This window comes from Biomphalaria glabrata, chromosome 8 (assembly GCF_947242115.1).
Source record: "Biomphalaria glabrata chromosome 8, xgBioGlab47.1, whole genome shotgun sequence".
NCBI classification, from domain to species: domain Eukaryota; kingdom Metazoa; phylum Mollusca; class Gastropoda; family Planorbidae; genus Biomphalaria; species Biomphalaria glabrata.
The window spans coordinates 5,682,497-5,695,677 of NC_074718.1; the positions used below are offsets into that span (position 1 = coordinate 5,682,497).

The 13,181-nt window shown below is 34.7% G+C and overlaps 1 protein-coding gene across 6 annotated transcripts in view; it reads left to right on the forward strand.

The window, feature by feature from the left end:
- The window catches only part of LOC106057313 (uncharacterized), a 217,775-nt gene that overhangs the window by 198,283 nt on the left and 6,311 nt on the right, over positions 1 to 13,181 (forward strand). For all 6 annotated transcript variants that reach the window (XM_056038436.1, XM_056038435.1, XM_056038437.1 and 3 more), the window contains 7 exons: positions 7,481 to 7,606; positions 9,152 to 9,222; positions 9,534 to 9,656; positions 10,510 to 10,597; positions 11,148 to 11,195; positions 11,303 to 11,377; positions 12,315 to 12,414. In XM_056038436.1, the coding sequence (XP_055894411.1) occupies positions 7,481 to 7,606; positions 9,152 to 9,222; positions 9,534 to 9,656; positions 10,510 to 10,597; positions 11,148 to 11,195; positions 11,303 to 11,377; positions 12,315 to 12,414 (631 nt within the window). The remainder of the gene's footprint in view (positions 1 to 7,480; positions 7,607 to 9,151; positions 9,223 to 9,533; positions 9,657 to 10,509; positions 10,598 to 11,147; positions 11,196 to 11,302; positions 11,378 to 12,314; positions 12,415 to 13,181) is intronic.

Consider the following 13,181-nt stretch of genomic DNA (forward strand, 5'->3'; position numbering starts at 1 on the left):
TGCAAGTCTAAAGTGAGGAGTTAGTTAGTGTGACCGCTCTTTATTTCGTGGACAGCCGTTAAAGATGTGGGCTTGTTTTGTTTTTTTTAATTAAGGACTACAGATAGTGTTAGTTCTTGTTTTTTGATTAATTAATGATTACAGATAGTGTTAGTTCTTGTTTTTTGATTAATTAATGATTACAGATAGCGTTAGTTCTTGTTTTTTGATTAATTAATGATTACAGATAGTGTTAGTTCTTGTTTTTTGATTAATTAATGATTACAGATAGTGTTAGTTCTTGTTTTTTGATTAATTAAGGACGTATGGACTACAGATAGTGTTAGTTCTTGTTTTTTGATTAATTAAGGACGTATGGACTACAGATAGTGTTACTTCTTGTTTTTAATTAAGGACGTAATGATTACAGATAGTGTTAGTTCTTGTTTTTTGATTAATTAAGGACTACAGATAGTGTTAGTTCTTGTTTTTTTATTAATTAAGGACTACAGATAGTGTTAGTTCTTGTTTTTTGATTAATTAAGGACGTAAGGACTACAGATAGTGTTAGTTCTTGTTTTTTGATTAATTAAGGACGTAATGATTACAGATAGTGTTAGTTCTTGTTTTTTGATTAATTAAGGACTACAGATAGTGTTAGTTCTTGTTTTTTGATTAATTAAGGACTACAGATAGTGTTAGTTCTTGTTTTTTGATTAATTAAGGACTTAAGGACTACAGATAGTGTTAGTTCTTGTTTTTTGATTAATTAAGGGCGTAAGGACTACAGATAGTGTTAGTTCTTGTTTTTTGATTAATTAAGGACTACAGATAGTGTTAGTTCTTGTTTTTTGATTAATTAAGGACTACAGATAGTGTTAGTTCTTGTTTTTTGATTAATTAAGGACTACAGATAGTGTTAGTTCTTGTTTTTTTGATTAATTAAGGACGTAAGGACTACAGATAGTGTTAGTTCTTGTTTTTTGATTAATTAAGGACTACAGATAGTGTTAGTTCTTGTTTTTTGATTAATTAAGGACGTAAGGACTACAGATAGTGTTAGTTCTTGTTTTTTGATTAATTAAGGACGTAAGGACTACAGATAGTGTTAGTTCTTGTTTTTTGATTAATTAAGGACGTAAGGACTACAGATAGTGTTAGTTCTTGTTTTTTGATTAATTAAGGACGTAAGGACTACAGATAGTGTTAGTTCTTGTTTTTTGATTAATTAAGGACGTAAGGACTACAGATAGTGTTAGTTCTTGTTTTTTGATTAATTAAGGACGTAAGGACTACAGATAGTGTTAGTTCTTGTTTTTTTGATTAATTAAGGACGTAAGGACTACAGATAGTGTTAGTTCTTGTTTTTTGATTAATTAAGGACGTAAGGACTACAGAAGAATTCTGAAGTTCTTTTTTTTTCTTTTCAATGTTTGTTTGAACAGGGTTATTTCCTTCAATGATTGTTACAAGTGACTCTGCTATGAACAGGGTTATTTCCTTCAATGATTGTTACAAGTGACTCTGCTATGAACAGGGTTATTTCCTTCAATGTTTGATACAAGTGACTCTGCTATGAACAGGGTTATTTCCTTCAATGATTGTTACAAGTGACTCTGCTATGAACAGGGTTATTTCCTTCAATGTTTGTTACAAGTGACTCTGCTATGAACAGGGTTATTTCCTTCAATGTTTGTTACAAGTGACCGATGCTTTGAACAGGGTTATTTCCTTCAATGTTTGTTACGAGTGACTCTGCTTTGAACAGGGTTATTTCCTTCCATGTTGTTAGTCAAGTTCTTCTGTTACTTCCTAGTTTTCTCTTTTGTTTGATCTGGTGTCTCTTTATGTCATTCATGTCCACAATTCTCTGACTCTCTCCTTCACATAGTTACTCTGTTTACATTTCTCTCATTCGTATTCAGGTCATCTGTCTCTCCCATATCTCTTTATCCTTTCACTTCTTTACTTTCTCTCATTCGTATTTAGGTCATCTGTTTCTCCCATCTCTTTCTCCATTCACTTCTTTACATTCTCTCATTCGTATTTAGGTCATCTGTTTCTCCCATCTCTCTTTCTCCATTCACTTCTTTACTTTCTCTCATTCATATGTAGGCCATCTGTTTCTCCCATCTCTCTTTCTCCATTCACTTCTTTACTTTCTCTCATTCTACGTTCCATAATTCAAGCTCATAATTCTCTCTCACAGAAACACATGGAATCTTTCTTCAGACTTTCACCTCTGACCTCTTGTTGCTCTTCTGTTGTCTTTTAATTGTCTTTGGTGTAGACATGAATCGAGTATTAAGCAGCAGCGGGTCAGAGGTAGTGGAATGTTTAGATTGAGTATACCTGCCTGAACTGAGGCCAACATAGTTTTCTCTCTCTTACCTTGTTCTCATTGCCTCGTCTCTCCAAATCTAATTGGGGATTCTTGATGTCTACATGCATGGTTGTACGTGACCTTGAACTGTCCCCCCCCCCCCACCCGCCCCTCTCCAGTCATCGCCGTAGAAACTCTTGTTCTGTCACCAGAATGTAGTGTTTTGTTTTTAATTGCTTGACAGCGGGGCACGTCAAACACACACACACACATTGTTATGATTATGATTGCTACGCGGTGTTGGGCGTAATTGAGTTCGGTCCTTTCAAAAAAAAAAAATCTAATATAATGATCAATGCACGCTGTTGTATTGAGTAACCTTTGACCTCGTCACGTCACGTATTGCCCCCTAAGCATTGCGCTCCTCATTGGGACAGTGTCACACGGTGGCGAGGCAATCTCGGACAGGAATCTTGGCAGGTGACGCAACTCTCTGGGGACTGTTTCTTGCCGAGCGTTACCTGCCCATTTCCCAAACTTTCCTGTAGGTCACATGGTCACAAAATAATAACTACTGATTGTTTTGTATTTGATTCTAAATGTTAAAGTGCTTATTTTGAAGGCGTTTACCAGAATGATTGTGCTCTAATTTAGTTGTATCCTAACTTGTAATAGTGCATAATGTTCCTGGGGGAAGTTTTACTCTTTTATGTGTTAACAACATTAAACCTGTCTCTAGTGTAGGGTGCATATTTTGTTTGGAGATACATTCTTCGCGGATGTCTAATCATTTGCTGCTCTGTTCGCTGGCTGGTTTATTTTTATAACCGGATTATCTGAAGGAAAAAAAAACAACTGTTTTTAAACATGTGCCAGATTATCTGACTTTAAATCAGGGACGATAAGTTTGTCGTAAAACGTTGTTGTGAAGTAGGAGAGGGGCCTAGTGATCTACCCTTGTCTCTGTGACAAAAGGAGTGTGCAGTTGGATAGAGATCATAAATCTGAGGACACTATTGGACTCTAATAGATCTAGGTGGAGTACCTGTGCAAGAGCACGCCCTGTATCCCCTGCACACAGTCCACACCAATCCACACACTGCTAGTGGACACGGTGTGGGGAGAAAAGACATTCAAAATGACACTTCGTAACAGCAGGCTAGTTTTCCGTCAATGTAAATCTTTGAGCCTGGATCTAAAACCTTGTTGGCATAAATCTTTGTACAGAGAGAAACTCATGGTAAGTCTTGCTTCCTACATCTAGCTTGTACTAGCACAAGGAAATAAACATCTTCTAACTCCAACTAGCTAGTAGCCATTGGTTAAACATTTCAGCTAGTGTGTGTTTTTTTTTCTTGTTCATCCCTTGTCTAGACTGCAGGCTTCAGATTTGGTCATACATGTTCCCCATGACTGGTTAAGAAATGTTGGGAACATGGTCCATCATTGCAGTTAAAGGGAAGGAATGGGAAATATTATCTTATCCTAAGACAGATACTATCTTATCCTCAATGGAAGTAGATAATAGTATCTAGATCTTATCCTTAGTGGAAGTGGATAGTAAAATAGTATCTTATCCTTAGTGGAAGTAGATAAAATCAAATGCTATCTTATGTGATGTTGCTTATTCAGGCTGTCTTGAAGTCAACTATGTATGACTGTTGGATTTCAACCAAATTACTCTGCAAGCGTTTGAGTATAGATGTTCGGGTGTATTCCGTGTAGTTGAACAACAACACAGACAGGAATAATTAACATCGGTTTTTAACAAGTGAAGAGATGTAGTCAACGATGATGAACAATTGTACATAGGTTTATTCTGATAAAAGGCCACAGTAGAAGTCTCTGTCACTAAACACGTCGTTACCCTAGAGGATTCTATCGCTAACTGATTTTCCGGTCTCTAACCCAACATATCCCAAACGTCACTAGTCCCGTTCAATATGCGTCTCCTATGGTGCGTCGCTAAATAACTAACCTATATAAATAAGGTGTCTAACACTTATCCTCAAGGGAAGTAGATAAAGTCAAATAGTATCTAGATCTTATCCTTAGTGGAAGTAGATAGTCAAATAGTATCTTATCCTTAGTGGAAGTAGACTAAGTCAAATAGTATATTATCCTCAATGGAAGTAGATAAAGTCAAATATTATGTTATCCTTAGTGGAAGTAGATAAAATCAATAGTATCTAGATCTTATCCTTAGTGGAAGTAGATAACTCAAATAGTATCTTATCCCTAGTGGAAGTACATAAAATCAAATTTTATCTTATCTTTAGTGGAAGTAGTTAATGGAAGTAGATAAAATCAAATAGTATCTAGATCTTATCATCAATGGTAGTAGAAAAAATCAAATAGTATCTTATCCCTATTGGAAGTACATAAAGTTAAATAGTATCTTATCCTTAGTGGAAATAGGTAAAGTCAAATAGTATCTTATCCTTAGTGGAAGAAGACTCAAATAGTATCTTATCCATAGTGGAAGACAACTAAGTCAAATAGTATCTTATCCTTAGTGGAAGAAGACTAAGTCAAATAGTATCTTATCCTTAGTGGAAGAAGACTAAGTCAAATAGTATCTTATCCTTAGTGGAAGAAGACTAAGTCAAATAGTATCTTATCCTGAGTGGAAGAAGACTATGTCAAATAGTATCGTATCCTGAGTGGAAGTAGAAAGTAAAAACGCCTGGACTTATAGTAAAGTAAAAAAAAATATGTATGTTTGATAGAGACAATTGTGTGTAGTCAGAGGGTTTCTAAATCAATTGCATCAAGTTTGAAGACTAGGAGCTGTCTTGACTAGTAAAGTGGATCTGAATGTTATGTCATAAAACTTATTGATTGTCTGACAGCTCAACTTTCTACTAATCCATTCTTCACAGGTCATACTGCAATAACTAGTGTAATCTTTTGTCAATTGCCCTTAAAAAAATGTCTTGAATGGGACCAGTATGCAATGAATGGAGTGAAAAAATGTATTTTTTATTTTTAATGTTTTATAAGGGATGTGAGCTTCAAAAAAACACTCAATGTTAAAGTACTTAAATTATTTGCCTAAGCCTAAATCTTATCAGAATCTCAATGCTGTCAACTCTAGAATGTAGTCCCCAGTTTGAGAACCTGTTTACAAACCCATGAACTCTGGCTACTGATAAGTTTGTTGATTTTTGTCTTTGGGTTCAATCTTGGCACTTTGTATCATTTTGTTATCTTTGAAAGAGGGAGATCAAAAAGTTGAAGGGGGAAGAAAGGGGGTGAGTGAAGCAACTAGTCTAGCTCCTGTGAGAGTGAGAGTTGTCACAACTGTCCTGTAACAGCACTGACCTAGATGTGATCTTAGTAAAGTAGCATGGGTTGGTAGAAGAGCTGTAAAAGTGTTAACTTTGTGTAGAGAGTTGGACAACTAACAGAGTGAACTTGAGAGTCATGGAATAGCTTTTGTGTAAGCATAGAACTAGAAAGTAGAATTTCTTGTGGAGCTTCAAGTCTCAACAATGTGTTGCTAGTATGTAAGGTTCAGGTAGAACAGCCAACTTTTACCTACTTGTATAACATTTAGATCTTGAGCTATAAAGATGGAAAAACCCTTGAGGGATTATGGGCACGACATGGCCTAAATTGTGCCCATGTGCCAAAGACCCAAAATATCAAATATCTGATTCTTTCAAATAATCTTTGCCCTCACTAGATTAGGAGGTGGAGTGGTAAAGTGCTTGGCTTATGAACCCAGGGGGCTCTGCAGAATCCTGGTGAAGACTGGGATTTTTAATTTCGGGATCTTTAGGGCGCCTCTGAGTCCACCCAGCTCTAATGGGTTAGGAAAAAGTAAAGGGGGTTGGTTGTTGTGCTATGTGCTAGCTACATGACACCCTCTTATCTGTGGGCCACAGAAACAGATGACCTTTACATCATCTGACCTATAGATCGCAAAGTCTGAAAGAGAAACTTTTATTTTTTACTTTACTTTATCACTAGATTAGCTAATGTAATGTAAAAAGTTATATCTTAGTTGTCTATGCTTCTAAAAGTTAATTCAGATGGCTGTCAAGTTGTTGGTGTGGCTACTGGTAAGCCACACATTTGACAAGAAAGACAAAGCATTCTGCATGTGTTTTATGGAGAAAAAGTGATTTACTTGTGTGTGTTATGTAAGACCTTCCGCATGTGAATGATGTGTTTTTAATGTTGTTTAGTCTACCTGTGTGCAAAGTTGTACAAGTGAATAGCTTGGGAGGTTGTACCAGTCATGTTAAGAACATGGCATGCTAATGAGGGCTTGCCATTCAGAAGCTAGCAGGAAAAAAACATGTGTTTGTGAACATTTAGGAAACTGTACTTCATTTCTATATTCTGAACTTTGTCTCCCAGTCATTCCTGGTTGACTTGATCTCCTACTTATTATGCCACATGATGTGAACTTTGGGGAAAACAAAATCTGTTTTTGTTTTCTTTTTCTATTGGATGGATTTGTGGGTGTGGTCTATTTTCACTGTACTATTATACATTTAGTAGAGATGGACCAATTTGTGCCATGAAACAGGGCATTAAGAATGGTTTTTAAGAGAAGACACTAGAAACTCAAATAAATATATACAAAGATTATAATGACTTGAGAATCTTCACTAATGGGGTGTATTGGGAGAATATTGAAAATAAAAACCATGCTATAATATTACAACACTTGATGCCAAGTAATCTATGCATGACTTGTACTTGCTGTGTCTCAATATTAAGATCTGAGTGTCAATATAATAAGCATCTTGTAGTGGTGTCTTGCAGTGGATAAATAAACTAGAATACTGTACAGTCAGACACTGAATCCTAGAAACAAGTGATTCTCATCTGACACTATAAAACTTCTAGACATTTGAATCATCAATAACATGAACGTCTCAGGTATAGTGTTACTATAATTATTGCTTAGGATTGACATCAGACACACATACACTGATTCCTACTTCCCCAGTTACACTTGACGCAGTTAAATCAAGAAAATGACATAGTCATGAAGAGGTAAAGAAAAGAGGGGGTATAGACATTGGGTGGGAATTTCCTTTCGCTTCATGCTTGGTTGGTCATGTCCTATAAGCACTCACTAGAGAATAGAAGTAAGAATGTATCTTTGTCTATCTTTGTGTTTAGCGGAGTAGTGAAACATTGTTCTCTGTTTGATTTCAGCAAGTACCAATGGAGGAAGTGCAAATGATGGCTGAAAATCCCATCCTGCCTGTCACCACTTTTAGCATCAATTTTGATTCCTTTGACTTTGCACCTCGCACCATCCCAGAGTCCCAGACTGTTATGGTAGGTGCTCTGGTCATGACATGTACAGCAGTGGTTCCCAAACTAATGATGGAAGGTTTTCACTAGTTAAAGTAAAATTAAACTTCTGTTGGGAAGGTTTTCACTAGTTAAAGTCAAATTAAACTTCTGATGGAAGGTTTTCACTAGTTAAAGTCAAATTAAACTTCTGATGGGAAGGGTTTCACTAGTTAGTCAAATTAAACTTCTGTTGGGAAGGGTTTCACTAGTTAAAGTCAAATTAAACTTCTGATGGGAAGGGTTTCACTAGTTAGTCAAATTAAACTTCTGTTGGGAAGGGTTTCACTAGTTAAAGTCAAATTAAACTTCTGTTGGGAAGGGTTTCACTAGTTAAAGTCAAATTAAACTTCTGATGGGAAGGGTTTCACTAGTTAGTCAAATTAAACTTCTGTTGGAAAGGGTTTCACTAGTTAAAGTCAAATTAAACTTCTGTTGGGAAGGGTTTTACTAGTTAAAGTAAAATTAAACTTCTGATGGAAATGTTTTCACTAGTTTAAGTAAAATTAAACTTCTGTTGGGAAGGGTTTTACTAGTTAAAGTAAAATTAAACTTCTGATGGAAATGTTTTCACTAGTTTAAGTAAAATTAAACTTCTGATGGAATGTTTTCACTAGTTAAAGTAAAATTAACCTTCTGATGGAAATGTTTTCACTAGTTTAAGTAAAATTAAACTTCTGATGGAATGTTTTCACTAGTTTAAGTAAAATTAACCTTCTGATGGAAATGTTTTCACTAGTTTAAGTTAAATTAACTTTCTGATGGAAATGTTTTCACTAGTTTAAGTAAAATTAAACTTCTGATGGAAATGTTTTCACTAGTTTAAGTAAAATTAAACTTCTGATGGAAGGTTTTCACTAGTTAAAGTAATAAAAGTCTCTTTAATTGAATCTAAAATAAATGTGGCAATACATCTCTTGATTTAGAGTGTTCAACTGTCTTCAGTTTTAGTTCTGTTTACACTGTTTTCTCATACCGCATAGTAATTCTTGTGAGCTAGTGGTTGAACTGAATGTTTGTCTTGGTAACAGGGATTTGAATGAAAATGTTTGGTCTTAACAGTTTTGATGTTTTAATGAACACATAATGCTTGTCAGCACACAAAGATCCTGTTGCAAACTTATAATGTACTTCAATATAGAATTTAGAGAAATAGATTCTAGTAATCCCAACCTTGGACTACACAACCAACAGTCATAACTAGGCAAACAAAAACCTAAAAGACTATGTTTAGAGGACTTTGATATGTAGGGAACTCAAGGTGTTAATGGCCTTAAAAAAAACATAGCATAGTCCTTGAAAGCTGTAGGACAAGTCTTGAAGTCTAGGTGATGTAAGGTGTCATTGAAAACAGTTTCAACATGAAAGTCACATCCTTCATAGTTTTAGGGTTGTAATATTCGTCAATGTTTGAAATGAAAAACACAAAAACCTTATAGTAAAATCTATTGTATTAGAATCTGTTTAGGATTTTTTAATGAAAACGTTTTGGAGTGTTCAAACTGAATTGTTGCTTTGTGTTTCCTCCAGTCATGTATAAGTATGTTTGAGGACCTGGGATTCTTATCAAGATGGAGAATTAAAATAGACACACTAGTAAGGTAAGTAAGATTTCTCAAATAAAACCTGGCACTGTTACCTTGTAGTCTGGAACTTATCTGTCTGGCTTCATTTAGAGGATAGGTCAGGAAATAGACAATTAGCTTTGTATAGATTAGATTAAGCATTCTTTTTTTTTTTTTTCTCATAAACTTAGAAGTATTGAGTGGCATAATGTTACAAAATTAAATATGCTTAGAAAATGAATTCAATCCTAACTACAGATTGTTCTAACTTACACTTATCCATATAAAGTATTGCTACTTGCAGTTGAAATCCTATTGTAACTCTGACTGTTGATGTTGTTGAACAGATTTCTCCTGATGGTTAAAAAAGGTTATCGCAACCCTCCCTATCACAACTGGATGCACGCGTATGCAGTCACTCACTTTTGTTACCTCCTCATCAAAAATCTTCATCTACACAATTATTTGGAGTAAGTAGTTTCTAGTCTACACACACACACACACTGTGATGTTGTCACTCTCTTGTCATGGGCCAAACACATAGGTTTAATCTTGGATTAACTCTTTCTCTCCTAACTGACGATACCAACGTTGATTCCACCAGAATGTGGTAAATAATTACGGAGAGAAAGAGTTAAATACTTTAAAACTAAGATTAAACACTTTAAAACTAAGATTAAATACTTTAAAACTATGATTAAATACTTTAATGGTAAGATAAAACACTTTAAAACTAAGATTAAACACTTTTTTTTTTTAAAACTAAGATTAAACACTTCAAAACTATGATTAAATACTTTAATGGTAAGATTAACACTTTAAAACTAAGATTAAACACTTCAAAACTATGATTACATACTTTAAAGGTAAGATTAACACTTTAAAACTAAGATTAAACACTTTGACACTAAGATTCAACATGTAGAGAAGCATATTTACATTCAGGTTGCAAATTTTAGACAGTCTCCTGAATATACAGGAAAACAAGTGCTTCACCCACAGCAGCACATAGTCACTGCCACACGAGTCAAATGTTAATTTAATTGTTAATAGTATAAATGCATTGGTGTCAGAAAGACAATAGCATGGGCTTGATAGCGATGGGCTAGAATGAAATATATAGGTGTTAAAAATGACAGTACCTAGATATTGATGTTGCACCATAAATAAATAAAGTAGAGCCTGTCACATTAGACAAAAAGCTGTCTTACTTATTAGCATCTACAGTAACAATTTACACAATTTACAAATGACATGAATTCATATGACACTGTACAGCTTATGTTTGTGTGAAATGACATTCAAAGCTTTGTGTCTCCACAGTGACATCGAACTTTTAGCTTTATTTGTGTCATGTCTTTGTCATGACATTGACCATCGTGGAACAACCAATTCATTCCAAGTTCAATCGGTAAGCAGTATTCTCTTGTTCATTTACCTTATCTTATAAATTAATGACATTCCTTCAAAAGAGAAGATAATTACATCCTATGCTATCCATATGCTAATCTGGTCATGAATGTTAATTGGAGACGTCAATTCTGCTTAGTCTTTTTTCACCACTGATCAAGGCGACCTATCATGTCACTAGGGAAGAAGGAGCACTTGTACGTCTTTGTCTCAGCACATGGAACAAGAAATTTGCCTTCGTCTTTTTATCATTTAGTTTAGAGGATAAATATTTGTGGGAAATAGTGGGCGAGGGGCTAAGTATGTTTGAACTTGATTTGGCTTGGCTACCTACGAGATTGGACCATAGCGCTCTGAGCCTACTATAAGCATGAAAGTAGCGCTATATAAAAGCTATAATTTATTTAGGGAGTATATTGATCTCAATGTTACTTTTATTTACCATCAATGTGAACATCATTACCATAGTAATTATATTTTTTACTTAATGCTAAATGTTAGTCTTAAGTCAAATGAAACCAGTTTATACTCAAGGCCTTCTCTTGTTTCAGCAATCAGTGCTAGCAGCTCTGTACAGCTCAGAGGGCTCTGTCATGGAGGTATGTGTTGCACAACTGTTTGAATGTTTGCTAGGAACTTGTTGCCAATGTTTTGTCATGCTGACCTCAGATACAAATGTTCTCATGAATTTCTTTCTCTTCTTTAGCGCCATCATCTGGCACAGAGTATGTGTATCCTGAATACTGATGGTAGCAATCTGTTTGAGAACCTTTCCAGCAAGGTAAGTTGAAAAGCAAACATTACTTTGACATAAAGATTTTTAAAAATTGAAAATCAAGCAGGGTATTATAAAAGTGTGCGTTCACCAGAGTGGTTAACTACCTCCATTGTGCTCAGCCAATGTCAACTACACATAATTAGCTGGACTACAGGATACACTTGAACATTTTGATCAAAAAAAAATCCTCAACCAGTGGGATTTAACCTTGAGATTCTTGAAGTCAATAATGAAGTCAGATACAATCAAATTTAAACTTGAGATTCTTCAATCAATAATGAAGTCAGATACAATCAAATTTAAACTTGAGATTCTTGAAGTCAATAATGAAGTCAGATACAATCAAATTTAAACTTGAGATTCTTGAAGTCAATAATGAAGTCAGATACAATCAAATTTAAACCTGAAATTCTTGAAGTCAATAATGAAGTCAGATACAATCAAATTTAAACTTGAGATTCTTGAAGTCAATAATGAAGTAAGATACAATCAAATTTAAACTTGAGATTCTTGAAGTCACTAATGAAGTCAGATACAATCACATTTAAACTAAACACTTAAGGTAAACCACTTAAGTTAAACCTTCACCTGTTCCTCAGTCTGCATAGAAACCACACATCATCTGACAACCATCTCTAATGTTGTCCACTCTCTTTCATGGACCAAACGCATATGTTTAATCTTAGATTAAACACTGAACCTTAAAACTAAGATTAAACATGTAGAGAGGCATATCCACATACAGGTAGCAAACCTTAAACAGCCTCCTGAATATTGTTTATCTCTCTGTCAGGATTAGAGTCTCTTTCATGGATTAAACACAAAAATCAAATCTTGGATTAAATGCTGAAGTTAAAACTATAAGATTAAGCATATAAGTTAACAATTTAGATTAAGACCGTGCAGCAATTCTGTGTACTGATGTAACTTTGCTGTGCAGGAGTACCAGACTGTACTGGACTTGATGAGAGAGATCATACTGGCCACTGACTTGGCTCACCATCTCAGGACAGTCAAAGAGCAGGAACAGCTAGCAGAGAGTAAGTCCAGTTCACATTTTTCTCTGAGTTTGAAAGTTTGTATAGCCTGAACTTATCTTAGCTAGAAACACATCAAGTAATGAGATTGGATTGTTGGTAGGAACAGTTCAGTGACTAGAAGTCAACAAGCAAAATATTTAAAAAAGCAAAGCTTATCTAAAGGGGAAAAACTTTGCCCTTAAATAATAAGGCTAGTCTTCGAGTCCGAAGATTAGTGAGGAATGCAGTATTGCCCTTAAAACTATATCAGAAATGTATAAGCTATTTCCCCTATTTGATATCAAACAAAATAATTAATTATCAATAATTAATTGACTAATTGGGTATTTTTTTTTATTGATTCATGATTTGTTAGATGCAATAAATAATTGTATAAAGTATCAACTTGATCTGAGAATGGGTGAGGGAGAAGGAAGGTTAACAATTATTTAAGGGGACTGAACCCAACAAATTTAACCATATTCGGTGAATATTGAAGGATTAGTTTCCCTTGATGGTTTCAAACAAAATAATTAATTACCAGTAATTAATTGAGTAACTGGTTACTTTTTTTTTTCTTTTGATTTATGTCTTGTCTAGGCTAATGAATAATTGTGTGAAGTTTCAACTTGATCCTAGAATGGGCGTGAGACAGAGTGAGGTGATATAAGCTTCATGAAAAAAAATAAAAAAATTGTAATATATTACGTTTGGCCCCAAAAAGACATCACTATATTGTGATGATATGCTCACACAAAACATTTGTAGATGGTTAACTTCTATATCCC